This window comes from Artemia franciscana, chromosome 12, assembly GCF_032884065.1.
Source record: "Artemia franciscana chromosome 12, ASM3288406v1, whole genome shotgun sequence".
Classification (NCBI taxonomy): Eukaryota; Metazoa; Arthropoda; class Branchiopoda; order Anostraca; family Artemiidae; genus Artemia; species Artemia franciscana.
Window position 1 is genome coordinate 35,612,784 of NC_088874.1, and position 21,930 is coordinate 35,634,713.

At 34.9% G+C, this 21,930-nt stretch overlaps 1 protein-coding gene across 1 annotated transcript in view; it reads left to right on the top strand.

Annotated features, from left to right (window-relative positions):
* Nucleotides 1-21,312, top strand: part of LOC136034043 (maestro heat-like repeat-containing protein family member 1) — a 109,390-nt gene extending 88,078 nt beyond the window's left edge. Inside the window, exons 21-26 of the mRNA XM_065715119.1 lie at nt 2,234-2,383; nt 6,128-6,373; nt 8,555-8,713; nt 15,650-15,787; nt 19,149-19,251; nt 21,023-21,312. Coding sequence (XP_065571191.1) covers nt 2,234-2,383; nt 6,128-6,373; nt 8,555-8,713; nt 15,650-15,787; nt 19,149-19,251; nt 21,023-21,165 — 939 coding nt within the window. The 3' untranslated portion in view covers nt 21,166-21,312. The remainder of the gene's footprint in view (nt 1-2,233; nt 2,384-6,127; nt 6,374-8,554; nt 8,714-15,649; nt 15,788-19,148; nt 19,252-21,022) is intronic.
* The last annotated feature ends 618 nt before the right edge of the window (nt 21,313-21,930 follow it).

Below are 21,930 nucleotides of genomic sequence, written 5' to 3' on the forward strand. Positions count from 1 at the left end.
GTATTTGTTCGGAAATGGGTGTATTTCTTTCGAAGTCTTAATATTTGTTTACATGGTAAGTTAGGATGTAAAAGACTGATGGATGAAAGCCTTCTTGCCGAAATAAGGTCTGCGGTCTGTTTGCATTTGAAACCAATTGAAGTGTTCTGTCTTACATAATCTCGTAATAGTGTTTTTTGCCGAAATAAGATGTGCGTTTTATATGCTTTTGATGCCAATTCGAGTGTTCTCTGATATGAAATATGTTCGTAGGAGATAAAAGGGATGAGAATGGACGCAAAGTAAGGAGCTTAAGTGGCCAAGATCTGTCCCGAGGGGACAGAGGGCTCCCTCTGAACTTACAAGGGGCTCCCTCTGAAAAACATAGCTCTGTTGTAAAATTTGCTTAAATGTCTGAAGAAAAATTGCGTCGGAGTTGAGTAATGTTTTATTGCAGTATTTAATATTGGCGTATGGTAATTTGAGTGGTTAGCGCTCCGGATCGGAAATCCCGTGGTCAAGGGTCCGAATCATCATGTCGCTGGCTATTTGGTTTGGGACGGTGTCAATGGTATGACTCTATAAGCTCAGCCGAAATCGCCCAGCTTTAAATGGGTACTGGAAGAAATCTGGGGGAAATGCAAGGGAAGCGTTGGAGGATTTGCCCCCATCCGTGCATTGCGCTCCCAGCCGAAGGCTCTGAATCAGGAGATCAGTATCTGGGCAACGCAGACCATTAGTCCGCATGCGAAAAGTTTTTTTTTAAGTATGGTAATTTAGGCACATAAAATATAAATTGTCTTTATAATTTAATGCTGTTTAACGATGTAAACTGCAAATGTTACTAATGCTTTTGTGATTTATGTGTCTTCGTGTTTCTTCGCGTTTCGTGTTTCTAATGTTAATAACCTTCATTTTTTTTATGTGTCTTCAAAACATATCTGTTATTCTTTCTAGTATTTTGGCCAGCACATCAAGCTTCGTCCTGTCATTAGTTTTTTTCTATTAATGTTGTCTTTGTGTTAGCGTCAATCCGATTGGTATTAACCCAAAACGGATATGGCAGAATTCTTTAGCTACAGACGAAGTTCTTAGGGTTAAGGAATAAAAACATCTAAAGAAAATGTATTTTTAGGGTAATACTGTCTGGTTTTTTTAATGCTTGACATTAGCCATCTGATTCAGGTGGATTTTCAGGTACCAATAGATAAAACAACTCTCTTGTTTTGGACCTAATTGTAAGGGTGTATCCTGGATTGTGTTCGGGGGGGGGGGAATTAAAAAAAGAGACTATAGAATGCATTAAAATTTGTTTATATACATTTTTGTTACTTTTTTTTTTTTATTCCGAGAGTGGGGTTAGTTCAAACATGGTACCTCATGGATACGGCCTTGTCCAACTGTATTTTTATGTGAAGTTTAGGGGTGTCAATTCACGAAAATGCAAGGAGAGAGGCAAACTGTTTCTGAAAATCAAACAGGGGGGGGGGGTCGTAGCTGGGATGTTTTTCGGTTTTTCAATTATTACCATTATAGGTATTTTTCAAAGAAAATATGAAAAAAGGCATTTTTCAAAAACTAAACCCTCCCCCCAATTTATGCTCCTGATAAAGCTGCTTTTTTCAGTTAATGATGGTTTAATTAAGTTTTTTAAACCTACGTTTGGGTCATTGTCACTCGAGCAAGAAGAAGACGATCTAAAGCCTATCCAGAGAAATGTTTTTAGAATAATTCTAAATATATAGCTTAGCGATAAGGTGTCAAACACAAGCTGGCCAAAGAAGCACTAGAACCTGTAGATTTGGAAAAACGAGTAGCCTTTAACCGGAATCAGTGGGGAGTACATCCAGCTGTAGAGGGCGCGGGGTATTTTTTGTGATGGGTCGATGAATTTAAACCGGGAGAATCATTCTCTGAAGGAGTAGAATAGGGAAAATTCTCTAGATTCTTGAAACAATTTGACTGTATGATTAAGCTTTTGAATAAAGAAAGCGGTACATTTTCATTGTAAGTGATGCAAATGTAAAGTAACCCTTTAATAGGATAAATTAAGACTTTATCCCTAGACTTGATAACTTTAGGGGTTGCTTCGGTCAAAGCAGAAGTTTCAAGCTGGGTGAAATGAGGGATGGTATGCTTGCCTTAGGCGAGCGTATTTACCCATTATATGGGCTGTAGGCGGCTTAGTACTGTGGCAATTTTCCAAAAATTTTATATTTACATTTTTTCATTGTTCAATATAATTTGTTTCTAGATTATAAACCAAAGTTGTGGTGGATTGGAGTCGAAGCTCCTGGAGCCGATTCTTCTAAGTTTATCCTCTGCTCAAACTGATACACAACCAATTGTAAGAAAATGGTCACTTAAAGGACTTTCGGCCTTAAGCAAGTGTTCAAGAAATCAAGTAAGTTTTTAATTTCATAATTCCAACGCAAAGGATTGAAGTTATGACCGGTACAATCAAAAGAAAATAGTTCTCTTGCCATAAAGCCCGTGATCGCTTCGTTTTGAAAATTATAGCTTTGGGTTTGAGCAGATTTATTGTCTTAAATCACAGTTCATAGGATTTTCCAATAAACCCGTTTTGTGCTTTACATGTTTAAACGCTAATTTCCAAATAATATTTTGAGAATAAAAGTTTTAGGCTAAATTAGAATTTTGAAATTATATGGAGTAATTTTACTGCTCATGTGTTTTGCCTGTAAGCCATTTTGGCGATTTATATATTTAAACCGTTAATTGTCAAACAACGTTATGAGAATGAGAGTTTGAGGTTGAAGATTAATTTTTGAAATTTAAATCGAGTAAATATATATGCTTTTATGTTTTCTAAATAAACCATTTTCGACGCTTCGCATATTTCTAATCTTTATTACTTTTTTGGACTGTCACATAGTTTCCCATTCTTCTAAAAAAAAAATTCCTCCAGGAGCTATTTTCTTTCCAATTTTTTTTTTTGCCTAGCTCTAGCCTTTAAAAAACTGTCTTTCAAATCTGCACTTGAGATAAAATTAAAACAGTTCAAAATAGGGATGATACCTTTTTATTGACAGTGAATAGATATAAAATTATTTAACTGGATATTTCGAACACATATACAGTGTTCATCATCAGCAGTAAAATTTAAAAATTTAAAAAAGTTAAAAGTTTTACTGCTGATGATGAACACTGTATATGTGTTCGAAATATCCAGTTAAATAATTTTATATCTATTCACTGTCAATAAAAAGGTATCATCCCTATTTAGAACTGTTTTACTTTCGTCATGGAAAGGCAGTGTGGTCTTCGAAGTTATCTACACATGAGATACGGTGAATTAGTTTTTTTTAAACTAGTTTTTGAAACCACACTGGCAAAATATGGCAAATTAAGAAAATGCCGGACAATTGAAGAAATACGAGTTGAGTCAAAGCCAGCGAAAAAAAAAGAAAAACCTATGAATGAGGAAACATGTGAAAGAGCAAAAAGAAAAAAGCGACAAAGACGGAACACTACATGATTCAAAGCCAATGAAAAAGAGAAAAACTTGTGAAAAAGCAAAGCGACAAAGAAGAAAAACGAGGTGAATCAAAGCCAATGAAAAAAGCGAAAAACTTTCAAAAGAGAAAAATAGAAAAACGGCAAAGAAAAAAAAGACCAAGAAGAAAAGCGATTTAAGTCAAAACTAATGAAAAAAGAGAAAGGTAGATGAAGAGAAAAACGACAAAGAAGAAAAATGATGTAAATCACAGCTAATAAAAAAGAAAACATTTGAAAGTGGAAAACGACAAAGAATAACAATAAGGTGAATTAAAGTCAGTGAAACAAGAAAGCGAAAAATTTAAATATTTCTGCCTCCTCTCAGCCGTCCCGAGTGAAGAAAGAAGAACAAAAATAAAGGTAAAGTCCATGGGAGACTATAAAAATACGAACCTTAAAAATAAAAGCTAAAGTAGAAAAGGCTTTTTCTTAAGCAACCGTATAAAGGCAACACCGTTGCTGTATAACTTGGTTTTCTTCTTTGTCCCATATTTTTCTGTTTGTTTGTTTTGTTTGTCTGTTTTGTTGGTGTGCTTTTTTTTTTTTTTTTTTTTTTTTTTTTTTTTTTTTTTTTTTTTTTTTCTCAAGTGGAGGCTATTACTGGCTGTGAGAAAGGTAAATTCAGCATAAGACTTAAAATGAAAGAAACACATATATATTTTAAATAATAATTATTGTTATTCATAATATGAATGACAAAGAAAAGACATATAATAGGTAGAACAAAGTTTACCCATTAAATGACAAATATGAAAACTACAGACTGTACCTACAGCTGATACGTTTTCTCATTTAAATCCTCGAACAAAAGTTGTTTCATTGGAACCTCAAAACTTTTCCTCTATTGTGAAATTTAAAGATCGTTTTGGAAGTGGATGTTTTTGCTTGTTTTCTACTTAATGAGTTTATTTTGAGCTAACTACAAATTGTATTAGCCTAAGCCAAACTTCCCATCGGAGTTGTACATTTGACCCCAAAGTTGAAGTTTACAGACCTTAAAAGCATTTTGAAATTACTTTGGTTATTCTTTTAGTTTTTGTGTTAGTATCGAAACAAGCTGTGGAGTTGCTTCTGATTGTAACATCAACTTAAAAAACTAATGTGTACCGAATATTTTGCCACAATAAAAACGTCAAGTGCAAAGGGTCAGTAATTAATATTAAGAATCCATTTAAGATGAGACTTTTCGGATAATTGATCAGTCCCTCACGTCTCCTATAATTCAATCAAAATTTTGTAAAATTCTAGGGAAGCAGAAAATTTTCTGGTCAATTTTGAAACACACATATGCTTACTGCCATAGAAAGAAAAAAGGAACTCGAGAGAAACAAAGAAAGGAAAACACACTTAGTATTTTGACTACCGGAATAAAATGCAATATAAAATCAAAACTCGGCTGCAATTTTTCTAAATATAATTTCCAGTTTTGTCAAATCTGGCCTGGAGCAAAGTAAAAATTACAGAACTGTATACCTGAAATTGCGGTTGGTAGTCGATGGGGGTTCAGTTTAACCCACCTTATTTCATCATAAATACTTAAATTTGAGCATGTACTAATTACATTGGGTATATATATATATATATATATATATATATATATATATATATATATATATATATATATATATATATATATATATATATATATATATATATATATATATATATATATATATATATATATATATATATATATATATATATATATATATATATATATATATATATATATATATATATATATATATATATATATATATATATATATAAATGATGTAAAACACAAGTTTGGACATTAAATAAAAAGGGCCTGACCTGAGTTGTGTTTTCAGGCACCGGGTTTGAAGCATGTTTTGAGCGGATCATCTTCTGAGTTCCATGTGTGTTGGACAACACACTCAGTTCTTTAAAACTATAATGCGCCAGAATAACATGGTTGAACACGGGTTCTCAGAAGATATTGGCCCGTGTTAAAAATGGCACTCAAAACGGTAATCTGCATACTACTACTGCTACTAACAACTCACTGCTGCACCAAGCCGCCTGATGCCAACACAGCTACGCACGCTCCTTTTTCCAGCCTAATCTATACCCGTGTTGAACTCCGTGCTGGAAGTGGGTGGCCGGAAAACAAGGCTCTACTGTCTGTTAATATTGCATATAAACAGTACTGCCATCTAATTTTGAATTGCCTTAAAGTAGATGCTGTTAGTAAACTATCTACCGCCATAGAAACAAAAAAAAATATAAAAAACTGACGATGGTTTGTCGATAGCTAATCGTAAAAAACGCCAGTAAGATAGTACCTGATGCCAGCACAGCTACGCACGCTCCTTTTTCCAGCCTAATCTATACCCGTGTTGAACTCCGTGCTGGAAGTGGGTGGCCGGAAAACAAGGCTCTACTGTCTATTAATATTGCATATAAACAGTACTGCCATCTAATTTGGAATTGCCTAAAATAGATGCTGTTAGTAAACTACCTACCGGTATAGAAACAAAAAAATGTAAAAAACTGACGATAATTTGTCGATAGCTAATCGTAAAAAACGCCAGTAAGATAGTGCCGGTAAAATGGTAGCCGAACGGTATAAGGCACATTACCCTAGTTCGATTCTCCTTTCTTATAGGTTGATCGTCACTGCGCTCCAGTTTTAAATGCACTTGTTGCTGGCTTAGAAGATGATTCTCTAGACAACCAAGGGGAGAAAAAACGTGATAGAGGATGGTTTAAAGAAAAAGAACAGGACGATGCGACTGCGTGCGCCTACGAGTCTTTGGTTGGTCTGTCGAAACTTTTACCAATTGCAAGTCAGACGGAAATTTGCCGTCTTGCTCCGAGGCTTGCTGTCCGAGTCAGATCATTCTTTGAAAAAGTAAGTGTTGAATAGAGTAAGGTTTGAATTAAAATTCAATAGTTGTGGGCATCAAGTCACGGCTAATTGTAGACAAGGTCAAGACAATTAAAAAATGAGGATTAAATTGGAAAATGGGATTAAGTGTAGAAGATGTCCAATTGAGTGAGAGCCAGTTCTGGAATTAATCCCCCCTTATTAGGGGGTAAATAACAGGGTGAATTCAAAAAGCATCCAGTTGATGCTTTGTTAGGCCGCATGTTAGGCCTTGATAGTAAGTTTAATGGGTTAGTGCTGAGAGGGGATATAGGAATAAAGTGCATGAGACAGAGTAGACTAATTAGTATGGATGAATATTGGGAAAAGTTATCATCGATAGAAGATAATAGGCTAGTTAAACAGGTATTTCTAATGACGCTTCGGGATTGGAGGGAAGGCTCGTGGCCAAATCAAGTGAAGAATATATTAGGCCGTACAGTGCTAGGTAATTGTTGGAATGAGGGAAAGGGATAGGAAGGATGGTAGGGATTATATCTCGGCTAGCTGCTACTAGTTTAGAGTTTCAGAAAGTTCAGGTTTGGCAAGCTGAGAAGGTCACCTCCCCGTCCCGGGGGCTATATGCGGAGGTCAACGAGAACTAGGTCAAAGAAATTTATCTGAAAATGGGATTAAGTATAGAAGATTTGGAAAAGGTAATGTTTGTAAGGGGGAAATTTATGCCTCTTGGAGAAAGGAAATATTTAGGGACGGCTAGATTGAGGGATGGTCCTTACAGTTGCCCTTTGTGCGGAGAGATGGATGAGTCTTTGCATCATTTTTGGGGGGAATGTAAGGAATTGAGGGAATTACGCCTGGAAATATTTGGCACAGAGGTCGAGGGGAGAGAATGAATTTCGGAAATTTTGAAAAGTAGGTGTTACTTAGATATAAATAATATTGCAGAGCTCGTTCGGGTAGGTATGAGGCATCGTGATGATTTTCTTAAATAATCAGTTCTAGTGTTTTTTCAGTTTATGTTTTGTTGTCGTATTTTTTTTTTGGCTTGTTTTGTGTATATAATCATGGCCCAATAGGGCTATCGTGTGAATGAATCTATCTATCTATCTGCCTACTTTAAACAGGGTTTATTAAGGTGTCTCGTGAACAAATTGCGTGTAGGGGTTCATAAATTTACAGTTCATTATCATTGATTTGATTCGCTAAAATTTCCACGACATGTTTTTATCGACAGGTCAATGTAAATAAAACCGCACACAAATAGTATGTACCTAAACTAAGAGGGGTACTCTTTGTGGTTGATAGATTTATACAATTATAAGTAAAGCCAATTACCAGGCAAGAGGCTCTTTCTAGGAGTTCAGTTTATCTAGTAACTTCTTCCTAAATCTGTATCCCTGATTTTTGACAAGAATCGCGCTCACAGAAATAGAAAAGATGGTCATAATTATAGTGACCAGAATGTTGGGTGATAAATAATAGAGTGCATGACAATTTCTTACAAGTTCACATTTACTATCATTCCCAAATAGATGCTTCGGTAAGTTTGGAAAAGACTTACCATGGTTGCAAGACTGGAGAATAATTCCATAATGAGAAGCATTGATGCAAAGGCTGCTTTGATGCAAATAAAGGAGCTAAAAAAAGATTATTAGTGGTGTGAATTTTCCCAACTTTACTATTTTTCTTTTTTTGGGCGGGGGGAGCAATAAAACCCAATTTCGGTCATTCTAGCAAGTTTAATTCGTTTTAGCACAACTTTGAAGTATTTTTTTTTAATCTGAGGTAGGGAAGATGGTCTCTAAAAATGATTAACATGAAAACTGGGCTTCCAAGATAATTTTCATGACTTTTATATTTGTTGTTCTTATAATTTTTTTTAAATATATTGCTCTTATATTTTGCCTTGAACATTTTTCATCCACCTGAAACTTCTGTGTTTCCGAAATTCTGCTGTATGCTGTGTTTCTAGAAATGATAGTTGTATCTCAGCGAGTAATGTCTTTCCATGGGTTTGTATCCTACCATTTTCAGGATTTTGTTTGTTTTATAAGCTCCTAGTGAAATTATGACAGTGTTCATGACGTTGTCATGCTCCCGGTTTCTTTTTATGTAGTAGCATTTTCTAGCCAAGATTACCCGGCTTTTTTTTTGTTAAGTTAAAAAAAAGAAGATTTGAAAGTTTGATTTCTGTTATGTTTTCAGGAGGACTCGAAACTAAGAGCGGCTGCATTTTCTCTGATGGGAACTATTCTTGGCTGCGGTGATGCTGCCGGTTGTGAAGAATCTTTAAAAGAAGCGGCACACGCAAGTCTCGTAGCCCTTCTTCTTCATGCCTCTGAACCTGACAACGACGTATCTTTGGTAATATTTTTTTTTTCTATAATCAAATCAATTGAAATTGGTTGTCAATAGACTATGCTACCCCATTACCCAGTTATACCCCACAACCAGTTTCAAAAAAGGATACTTCACAAATATATTTTAAATATTTAGGTGAACATCTTTAGTCATTAAAACAAGGTTTCAAGTGGATATGCAAAATCAATGCAGTAAGCACATATTTCATAACCGTGTTTGATCTTCACTGAAGTTGTTATTGTAAAAGATCTAAGCCGAACTGGCCAGACTTGACAAAACGAAGAAATGAATTTGACAATGACAAACGGGTAAATGGCCAGTAAAAAGAATCGAAGTGAACAAAAATCAAATGAATATTTTGCCCTTATAAAACGAGGTGTCTTCAGCATAGAAAACAATAATAAACAAACAAATACAATCTAAAACTAAAATATTAAAAGTAAAAATATATATATTACTATATATATATTACTATATAAATATATATATATATATAGTTGTATAATTGTGGGGACTTGACATGCCTAAAATCCCTAAATATATTGTTGCTGAATCGTTCTACTATGCTGAACAAAATGGCTGTCTAAAACTTTTGACTGGATTCAGTTGGAAAATGAAGGGATTCGAGAGAAGGCCTGTCAGAATTGATTCGAGAGAATCTATTTCTCGAAGGATTCGAGAGAAGGCCCTCCAATGTTATGATTGCCTATCCAATCTCAGGAGCTAAATGAAATAACTTCTTTAAAAGTTTAAATGACATTTCTAGCCGTAATAGATTGGTTCTACCTATGATATTAAATATATGCCCTTTTGAAAACCTGCAAGCTTAGAGTTTTTTCCTTTAATTGAAACTCCTAAACGTTCCCTAAAAATTTCATCTTGATACCTTTAGCTTCATTATTTACATTAACTGTAGTGGTAGTATTAAAAGTATACGTATAGTGCCTTTGGGCTTGTTTAAAATCCCCCAAAACTTACCTTAAAGGTCTAAACTAATAATATAAGTTGTCTTTCGGATTCGTCACCTTTTTGAAAGTCCGCTATTGCTCATAGTTTTTTTTTATTTAGTTCAACTTCCGCATAAATATTCCTTAAAAGCTTCACTTTAATACCCCTAGCTTGCACAGTACCAATAGTTGTAGTAACATTAGTAGCAGTATGGGCATAGCACCTTTGGTTTCTTCAACATCCCTGAAGCATTTCTGATACGTCCCCTTGAAAACCTGTGTGGACATAGTGTGTTTCGATTTAGTTCCATACAGCTTCTATATATCTCAAATTTATCGCCTTAATATCCTTATTTTTAATAGTAGTAGTAGTAGCTGTAGAATTATTTGTACTAGCCTAAGCTTTAGTGGCAGTAGCATTAATAGAGGCAGTAATAATAGTAACAGTAATAATAGTATGAGTAGAAACAGAAGCATTAAGATGCAAATATTATCTTTTGGTTAATTCAACATTCCTCACGACCAGCCCTGTTAGTTTCAACTTCACACACCAAACTGTTCCAAAGATATGGCTGGTACACCTTTTTGACAACCTGCATACAGAGGGCCTGCTCTGATTCAGTTCATCTCCCCCCCTAAAAATTTCTTGAAAATTTCACCTTCATGCCCTTAGGCATAATTGTAATAGTAGTCACAGTAGTAGTATTGATATTACTAGCAATAGTATTGAATAGATGTAGTACTACTGGCAGCAGTAGTATTAACCTTTTGCTTTTTGGTCAGTTGAAGATCCCTCTCATCAGGTCCTGAAAGTTTCAACGCAATACAGTTAGCCATTGCTATGACATTGCTGTTATGTCCTTTTGATTACCTGTGTGTTTATATGCTTCTTGAAATTTCCATCTCATTGCTTTTAAAACTACAAATAATTGCAATAGAAGTAGTAGTAGTAGTAGTAGTAAATGTAACAGTAGTATTCTGCAGTAGTGTGCACATATTGCCTTTTGGTGACATGATTTTCCCCCATAAGTATTCTCTCATAGTTTCAACTTAATACCCAAATCAACTGTTGAGATAACGCTAATTTGACAATGCTCATTTACATAGCGTCTTTTGATTTAGTTCAAATCTCCCCTTAATACTGTAAATGGAGTAGTATGGTAGTATTAGTGGTGGTAGTTGTAGTAGTATTGATAGCATGCAAATTTTGCCGTTTTGATCACCTCCCGTATCATTTCCTGAATTTTCCAAATTAATATACTCTGTAATTACTGTGTTGTACCCTTTTGACAATCCGTATACACATAAAGTGTTTTGATTTTGTTCAACACTCCACTCAACATTATCTGAAAAGCTCACTTGAATACCCTTTGTCTTCTTGGAAAGTGAAGTTCAAACATGATTGTATACCTTTCTTAATAACAAATGCTATGTATAAACAATGAACGAATTGCCTGACTTACAAACCTTGTCCTGAGGATTGTATGGAATTTGACACCCCAAATACTGGACCTTTCAATAATGCTGAACAAAAAGGAGTTTCAGGGTGTGTTTTGGGGAATGATCGGCTTGGGGGGGGGGGGCTGACGTCCCTCGATTCACTTTTGACTCATAATTACGTTTAAAATGTTTAGATTTTTTAACTTTAGTAAATGCAAAAATTATTTAAACTTTAAGGAACAAATATCAGCATAGGTATACTAAACTGACAATCCACTGCCATTTTTTTTTTCAGACAAGCATAAATTATGTTCTGGTCTTGAGAAAGTATAGAGGTTGTCAAAGACAGGATTTCCAGACCTTTCAACTACGCTAACAATATGGCTATCTAAAAATTTTGATTTGTCATGTTTTGGGAACTGATGGACATGAAGGGGGGAGGTTTATCGCCCTCCAATCACTTTTCACCAATAAAAAGGACATCAGCCCTTCCAATTTCCAGTCGAATGAGCGTTTTTTGAAGTTTCTACGACAACAAATGACCATCTCCAAATTTGTATCAGATGTGTTTCGGGAAAATACGAGGTTTAAGGGCATGGCGACTTTATCCACGCTTCAATCACTTTCAATCTTAAAAAGAACCTTATCCAAGGGTTGTGGGGGGAGAGGGTTGTCATCTTCAAAGAGAAAATTTTCGGTCCTTTCAATGACGTTGAACAAAATGACTATCTCAAAATTTTGATTGGATGTATTTTGAGATAATTGGATGTGTTTGGAGAAATAGTGGGCGTGAGAGTGGGACTAGTTGCCCTCCTATCACTTTCGACTCTTAAAAGGGCACTAGCCCTTTCGATTTTCAATTGAATGAACTCTTTTCGAAGTTTGTACGACAACAAATGGCCATCACAAAATTTCTATCATATGTATTTTGGGAAAATACGAGGTGTGGGGGGGTATCCTCCCTCTGATCACTTTAAATCTTAATAAGGGCACTAAAACTACCCATTATCAATCCAATGAACTCACTCCGAAGTTTATACGATCGCCCTTTCTATATATATAGCTTATATGCCCTCAGAGCATAACTTACAACCCTTGCCCTATGGGCTATAGAGGGGGGGGTATGTCATCTTCAAAGAGATAATTTCCGATCCTATCAATTACCTTGAACATAATGGCTATCTCAAAATTTTGATTGGATGTGTTTGAAGAAATGGTGGGCGTGGGAGGAGGGGTTAATTGCCCTCCAGTCACTTTCTCTTCGTTATTTATTCTCTGCGTCTAGTCTCTTCAGTGTTTACAATAAGAGTAAAACTTCTGCATGACTGATGAACATAATATTATATTTTGTAGAGATGCGTGTACTTTCGACCTGCCTAAGAGAATAGACGCAGAGAATTAACAAGAATAGAGACTAAGTTGAAGAGAATAGAAAGAAAAGTAAATAGTTCCATTAAGCCAAAAATGAGCCAAAAAAAAGCCAAATAATCTTCCAAGCATAAAACTACCATAAATCACTATCAATAAATAAATGAAACTCGAAATGAACAGAAATTATAACAGATAGCCGAGTCAAACCCAAAACAATCAAAACTTAACATGAGTAGGGCTGATAACCCCGTAACTTATCAAGACCAGAATACAATTGACGCTTTACAGAAAACAAAATGAGTTACAAAATAATGTTTTCATCTTTATTACTTTCATGAATGAAAAATTGTCAAAACTTTAACGAAGAAATGTAATTATAGGTCAATTTAACTGACAAGTCATGTCTTTTTTTTTTCCTTTTTTTGGTAAAGCGCAAATTGTGCTCGGGTTTTAAGAAGGAATTGAATTAAAATGGAATAGTTGTGGGCATCAAGTCATGGCTAATTGTAGAAAAAAGCCAAGAGAGATAGTCCAATTGAGTGAGAGGCAAATTTGGCATTAAACCCCCTGCTGAGATGTCTTATTGGTAAACATTTAACACATAGCCTTTTGATTTATTTTTAAAGCAACATTTAGTTTTAAATCATAATGGACTAATTACATAATTGTGGGGTATACATAATTAATTTGTCTCAAGGCATAGTTACAAGACCGTTCTATAATGCTGAACAAAATGGCCATCTCAAAATTTTGACTGGATGCGTTTGGAAAATGAAAAGGCTTGAGAGAAAGGCTGCATGCCCTACAATCTTTTTTTACTCTTAAAAAGGACACCAGACGCTCGCGCCGTCCTTGGAGTGCTAGGGGGGAAGACTTCTCCCTTCATAGATCTTGTTAAACATTTAAAACAAGTAAAAACAAAGTGACAATATTTTAAATATATTCTGCATTAAGTAAAGTGCAAATTATGTTCTGGTCTTGAGAGGGCATTAGGGATGTGAGCCCTACTCACGTTAATTCTTGCCCGTTATGAGTTTGACTCGTTTATTTATTGTATGATTTAAATAAACAAAATAGATTTTTTTTAACGTGAATAATTTAAAAATTATTAAAACTTTAAGGAATATATATCAGTAGGCCTTGAGAAGATATTGAGGTGGTCAATGGCATACTTTTCAGACCTTTCAACTACACTGACCAAAATGGCTATCTCAAATTTTTTATTAGATGTGTTTTGGGACTTGATGGGTGGGGGGGCTTGCTGCCCTCCAGTCAGTTTTGACTAATAAAAAGGGCACTAGCCTATTCAATTTCCGATCAAATGAGTCTTTTTCAAAGTTGCTACTACAACAAACAGGCATCCTAAAATTTATATCAGATGCATTGCGGGAAAATACGAGGTTTTGAGGGGTATGGGTTTAAAAGTTAAACCCATTAAAAGGTTAGTCTTAAAAAGAACGCTAGAACTTCTGATTAACAATCCAATGTGCCTCCTCCGAAGTTTATACGATCGCCCTTTCTATTATATGCCCCCGGGGCATAACTTGCCATGTCCTGAGGATTGTGTATGGGGAGGAGGGGTCATCTTCGAAGACATAATTTACGGTCCTTGAAATTACGTTGAACAAAATGGCTAACTCAAAATTTTGATTGGGTGGGTTTGGGGTCATGGTAGGTGAAGGAGGGGAGGGGGGTGTAATTGCCGTCCAATCACTTTCTACTTATAAAAAGGACCCTGGCTCTTTCAAATTTCAATCTAATGAACTGTTTTCGAAGATTTTACGACAACGAAGTTTCCATCTCAAAATTTCTATCAGATGCATTTCAGGAATATCTGAGTCTTAAAAATGGCACTAGAACTTCTGATTACGAATTCAATGAACCCCCTTCAAAGTTTATACGATCACCCTTTCTATATATACCTTATATGCCCCGAGGGCGTAACTTACAACTCTTGTCCTGAGGGCTGTGTGTGGGAGGGGCATCCTCAAAGATATAATTTACGGATCTTTCAATGACGTTGAACAAAATGGCTATCCCAGGATTTTATTGGATGTGTTTGGGGAAAAGGGTACTATCCTTAATAAAAAGGACACTAGCCCTTTCAATTTCCAATCGAATGAGTCTTTTTCGAAGTTCCTACGATAATAAATGACCATCTTAAATTTCTATATGATGCATTACAGGAAAATACGAGGTTTTGAGGGGTATGATCCATGTAGATTTAAAACATTTAAAATATATTGATCATGTGTGTATCTATTCTATTCTAGCTATAGTATGAATGCTATCTAGAGGCTTCTTTTTCCAGGCTGACAGACCGCTTTATTGATTTGTCTAAATCATAATATGTCTTTGATATTATAAACTATGTAGTAGAGGCAGGTGAATAAAACTCTCAATTACCGATTTTCTAAATGTCTCCTATAGTTCCATCCACGAAGCTCAATTACTATCTTTAAATATTACTGAAAGCCGTTGTAGAAATATGAAAGGCGTTATATGGCATATATGTCAAAATAAATTATATATACAGATTCAGTCAAAATCCGGCACGCTTGATCGATTGGTTTAATCAGAATGCACGTGCCCCTTTGTTCTCAAGATATTCTCGGATTTAAAATCAACTGAAAACGTGCTATAAACAAGCTTTGGCCAGTTTTGCAGACTAAAAAGCGTTGTGCATGACCCTTCCACAGCCACGAAGATTGTAACATAATGGCCATCACGAAATGGCCAGAAAGGCATAATTGGAGCTCGAGAGAGATAAGGAGGCAAATTTTCTAAAACAATTCTTTACTTCTCCTGAACATTTTGGAAATGTTTTGGAAATGTTGGTGTCATTTAACCACATTCGTATTTCCACTGCCATTTTTTTTTGTTTTGTTTTTTTCAGGTGCTATTTCAAGGATTTTCCACTCGTTTTTGCTTTAAAGAGTTAGCAGTATCCTTCTTAGCATTATTTAAATCTTGCACTGGGTCCTCGCGAGAATCGGGCTTGCGAATTTGGGTAAAAGCTATTTCAGATCTTACACTGTTGCTATTTTTTTTTGTATTTTGGTGGTGGTGGTCCTAGACTAAAAATATTGTAGCGAGTAATAGCATTATAATCCTGCTTTACCCATAACTTACGCGCAGAGGAAAGGACTTCTTACCTTTTAAAGATTCTGCTTTATTTCAGGCATGCATTGATGCGATTGGCCAAGGGTTGCGTTTTCTTGGTCTTGAAAATCTTCTATCAGTTTTGGAGTCTATGAAATCAAGAAGTATATCAGCATCTGAACATCGAAACCTTCTTGAGAATACTATTAATGTGTTTGTAAGTATTCTAGTTTGAAAATGGGTATTTTGGAAGGATTTTTTTTAAGTGCTATTTTATTCCACGATGTTTGCCACAGGTTTCTATACAACTGAATTTTATTTTCAGCTTTTTAAAAAAATGCTGGCGTCTTAAAAAGATGCTAATAACGTTTTTAGATGTGTTGGAGGCATATATATTAACGACTAGATCATATTTAGGTCACACTGCCTTTGCACGTGTATAAAGTTGACGTATGTCTATTTTTCGTTGTGTAGTCACGTTGCTGTCTGACCAACACGCGTGAATACACACGTGAAGGTATGTTGGTGGCTCTAATACGAGAATACACACATGAGGGTTTGTTGGAGGTATACATACTAAGAAGTAAATCACATTTCAGGCCACACTGCCTTTGCACGTATTTAAAAACTAGGGTGAATGTGTGTGTAATCGTTGTGGTGAAGTCGCGTTGTTATTTGACTAAAATACGTGAATAAACACGCGAGGTATGTTGGGGGTCTTTATATTAGCAACTGAATCACAGTTCAGGTCGCATTGCCTTTACACGTGCATAAAACCAAATGTGGATTTGCGTGTATTTGTTGTTGTGAAGTCGTGCTGGTTTTTGACCAACACACGTGAATACGCATGTGAAGCTGCTTTGAAGGCCTATATATTAACAACTAAATCCCAATTTAGGTCACATTGCCTTTGCACGTTTATAAAATCAAGATCACTCTTGATTTGTCTGTATTTGTTGTGGTGAAGTCGCGCTGGTATTTGACCAACATACGTGAATAAACACGCGAGGGATGTTGGGGGTCTATATACTAGCAACTGAATCACAGTTCAGGTCACATTGCCTTTGCACGTGTATAAAACCAAATGTGGATTTGCGTGTATTTGCTGTTGTGAAGTCGTGTTGGTGTTTGATCAACACTCGTGAATACACATGTGAAGCCGTTTTGAAGGCCTATATATTAACAACTAAATCCCAATTTAGGCCATATTGCCTTTGCACGTTTATAAAATCAAGTGTGAACTTTTGTGCATTTGTCCATGTAAAGTTGTGTTTGTGTTTGATCAACACACGTGAATACACACGTGAAGGTGCGTTGGAGGCATATATATTAACAAATAAGTCACATTTTAGGCCACACTGCCTTTGCAAGTTTCTAAAATCAAGTGTGTGTGTGCGTTTATGTATGTGAATTTGTTGTTGTGAATTCAAAAATAAGCTAATTTCGGGAGAAGGAGCGCCACACTACACACACAACCAGAGAAAGCGCGACTCGGATCCAGGATATCATCAGCATACGTAAGTAAAGACACACAGGTGGACTCAATAGAACTTAGGGCTGGAATGACTGAATTATTAAAAAGCGTGGGGGAATCAATACCTCCTTGTCTAACGCCCTTTAGCACGTTAAAAAGCTCTGAGCCGCGCTTCGTTTTGGCACAAAGATGTTTATATATGTATCGAAAACATTTTATAATTGAGAAGTCTATCCCTCTCTTTAGTTTCTACCAAAATCTGGGCAAAAATGAATGAATCAAAGGCTCTGACTGTGTCCAGTGTGTATAGAACAAGAAAATTCCCGGAACCTTCCGCATCTACAAGAACCTTAAAAAGGGAAGAAAGAGCGCGACTAAGTCTTTTCTGAAAACTGAACTGATGCGCTGGCACAGAACACCTTTGGGAAATATCTCTAAGAGTAATAGACTCAAATGTTTTAAAAGAAGTACAAGAAATGTTTATAGGCCGATACGATCGACAATTATCGAGATTGTTTTTGTCTTTTTTGGGTATAGGCGTAATCTGGCCAATACAAAACTGTTGAGGTACAATACGAGAAGAAATAGACATTTGAAAAAGTAACGAAAGATGCTGCAACAAAAGATCACTAAGTGTTTAGCAGATATTAAATCAGCACTGGCAGATGAATTTTTTTTTATTATTTTTTTTATAGAGTAAGCTCAATATCACATGGCGTCACTATGAAAGCAGAGCCATAAAAGGGGGGGGGGCATATCCAAATTTTCACGATTTATAAAGGCACCTAACTTGTTGTAGATCTGGGTTATTTGTCTAGTAAGAACGGCGGAAACTTCGCCATGAACATAGGGGACCTCAGCAGGTTTGACAATGACAAACGTCGGAAGATTAATACTTTTATGGCATTCCTCAAAGACTCGAATCATTTCAATCATTTTGTCATGTAGGTTGATTTTAATAATAGACACTCTTGTGCTGATTCTAGCTACTTCCCATAGGATCGTTTTTGCATCACCAATATCATCTTTTTTGAAAAATTCAATCGCTTTTTTAGCAATTTCAGTACTCTGATTTCCTTCCTTTATTGCTCTTTTCATGAAGTTCAAGATCGGGTTCCAAATTAGTTTTCAGACATTTCAAAACCTGTTCCGAGGGCAATAACAAAGCAATCTAATATGTAGGACAACTAATATAATCCAAGTTCAAGATGAACTATTTTTAAGTCCGATTATGAAACTATCGGGGTTGCAACGGTAGCTAGCAACCTAGTAAGAGACGATCACGTCCCATAGTAAAAAATAAATAAAAAATAGCTTATAACTCCTTAAAATAGAGTCAGACAAATAATACAGTTGAAACGAAGTACACTATTTGAACCACCTTGTCCGAAACTCCTGTATAGAAACTTACAGTCTCTTGGCTTTAACAACAAAAACAAATATGTTGGCTTGAAAAACAATAATAGTGGCTGTAACTGCGATATTTTGCATCGACGGCATCTTTTCTTTCCGTTTTTCTCTCCTCAGCTAGCTCGGTACTGAAAAATCGTGGAGAGCTGTTTAATTGTTCATTTGAAAGGAAATTTATGTATTTAAAAACCTGACATAATTAACAAATCAATTTTATAAGCAAAATCTTTTTATACGTAAAACTTCATTTTTCTATAGCTCTGTAGTAGCAAATATTATTAACATCTGCTTGCGTTAAATCCGTCTCTCTACAACGTTGTGCCTTTTTTCCTTAGATTTTTTTTTTCAGTACAGAATCGCTAAAATTATTATGTAAACTGCAATTATAATAAGGAATGAACTCTAGCCCATAGTAACTAAAATTTCAATAAAAGGTAGTAGGGAATCACAATTGTCTTACTGTATTGACAGTCTTACTGTATGAAAGAGATTTTATACATATATATATATATATATATATATATATATATATATATATATATATATATATATATATATATATATATATATATATATATATACATATATATATATATATATATATATATATATATATATATATATATATATATATATATATATATATATATATATATATATATATATATATATATAGATGTTGTTATTCTTTTAGCTGGAGGAAGACGAAGAAACATTGATCAACATGCTATCAGGGTCTCTTGTTTATTTCAAAAGTTCTCTGCCGGAACTACGAGCAAGCTCAGTTTTATTTGTTGGTAAGTTACTCCAATTGCTAGCTTCCTTCATTTTTTTTGCGAATTCTGTGCAGTTTTTTTCCTAGAGGTCTTGTTTTATGGCGGTAGATGTAACTAATTTTCCTATAAAGTTACTAAAATTAGAGACATTGGATGCTTGATGTGAAAGACGTTAGGGTATTATATACACCAAATACCGGTTTTTAAGTGATTTTTTTCCTTTTTTTTTATGGATAAGACTCGTAAAGAAAATTATGACACAAAACCATTTGAGAAATCTGTTTACGAAGATATGCCTGGAGTACAATTCAAGCACCTATAATCAAAATGAATGCTTCAGAACTATCAACAAATGGTAGTTCTTAAGTGCCGACAACTGGGACGGCAGTCAGTGGTGTGTATATATATATATATATATATATATATATATATATATATATATATATATATATATATATATATATATATATATATATATATATATATATATATATATATATATATATATATATATATATATATATATATATATATATATATATATATATATTATATATATATATTTCTTATGTAGATTTTATTAGCAGAATACTGAATGGATCATGAACATTCTGAAAATGGAAACGTAAATTATCTCCAGTTTCTTGTCGAATTTAGATGAGTAAATCATCTGTGGTTTCTTTACTGAATACTGAACCCTTTCGATTTATATCTTTAATTGACGAAAAGCGTAGATATACTAAAAAGAGATATGAAATTTTAACTGAAGTCAGTTTTTTGCGTTCAAAAGTTGAGTTTTACAATTATAGCATTTTGGTTAGAAAATTTTTTAAAAATTGTGTGTCACCGTTTTTTTTTTTTTTTTTTTTTTTTTTTTTTTTTTTTTTTTTTCGTTTTTTTTTCTTGTCATTAGTTATTTATTAGTAGTCTGTATCCACTCGCTCACTGAGAGAGAGAGAAAAAAACCATCTATTTTTCTTCGTTCTACTAAAATATCCTTGGTTTTACTCTCATATTGCGTTTTATTTTGCCCTTCTAAAAACGTTGTTTTAATTGACAAAATGGCTTATAAGAGCTTAACTTAGACAGATAAAATTTCAAACCACAGATTGAATTCAATCGGCCAGATAGAATTTCAAGCATAACGAAAAATTGATGACGGACAATTTCTACTGGACTTGTATGCAAAACGGGGGATTGAATTTGCTTGGACCCACAGGAGAACGGATGACCTAATCCTAATAGGCTTGGCCGCTTAGAGTCTCAGGCGTCCCTATTTTACCAACTTTAATTCGTTCAAAGATGAAACAAAGTATTTAAGTTCTGACTTAGCCACAGGGGCCTTCTTTTAAACCCTTCTTTAAAGTAAGATTGTCCATACCTTAGCCTAAGTATATATGAGAATTTGGGTAATACAGATACGTTGTGGAAATCTCCCACCCCTCACTCAAATAATATACCAAAACTAGATTATTAACTAGATCACTAACAAAATATGCTCAACTTTACCCACCCCCCATCCTTGGCTTTTTCGAAATTACGTCACTGTTTACTAATCGTGACGTAAATTCGTAAAACAATCATGTTATTTTTTGTCTCTGGAGTGACAAATAACCCTGCCTTTTTAAGACCTAATTGGTTCTTTTGTGTGATAATTTAAGTGAATAAAAAAAGAAGACTTTTGAGTATCAAGATTTCGCACAGGTTTTCCTTCTGTTTCTCTGTGGCCAAGCCCCAAATGCGACATCTCTTGTTCTTTTCGACTTTTTAATCGCATTTTTATTTATTTTAGGATACATTTTCCGGAAAATAGATAAATCGAAAGTTGCAAATATCCGCAAAAAAGTTTCCCTTGGTTTAGCCCATCTTCTCCGGGATGCCGATCGCTCTGTTCGACTGCAGGCACTTGCTGCTTCTACGCTTATTTACGGATAAAGGCTGTTGCTCGTTTTGTTGTGACCTGATTATATTGCTTTGTGTCATTTATTTTGTAGAGTGTAACCGCTTCTGTGATTTCTTACCAATATCCTTGCTGTGTCTGCTACGATTCTCATTTTTCGAAAATTATATTTTTTATTTGCACTTATATTTATTGAACGTAGGTCATGTGATTAGTGTCATTATTACTGATGATGATGACTCCATCTGTAAGCGTGGCTTAACCTCGTACACTATTTAATTTATATTTTTTGGCGAACAGAAAACAACAGTGGAATTTTAAGCACTGGAAAACTTCATTTTTTCGATCCTCTAATCCACCTTACCTTCAGGAAGAATGCTTAGCCAAAACTACTAATCCCAGGGGCGTAGCTCCAGTAGCCGGGGAGGGGGAGTTGAGCCAAGGGACGTAAGACTCCACTTTTAGGCAAAAAGAAAATAATCTTCTCTGGTCCAAACAAAAAAGTATATACTACGGGTTTTTTTTATATTTCTCCGGTATTTTTATTGGCGAGGGGGGGGCAAGAGGGGTCTATATTTGGATAGTCAAGAGGCATGGGTTATATATATAAAAAATCCAAATTATTGGGTGGGGACTACCCCCTTGCTCCTCCCCGAAACGACGCCCCTGACTAATTCAGGAATTTAACAATACAACATAGGACCAGTGAAGGAAGAAATTATGCCGAATAAATGATAACATTATGTTGGATTGTCTGTTTTAGTGCGCTTCTTAGGGCTGAATAAACACTTCCTAGCTAT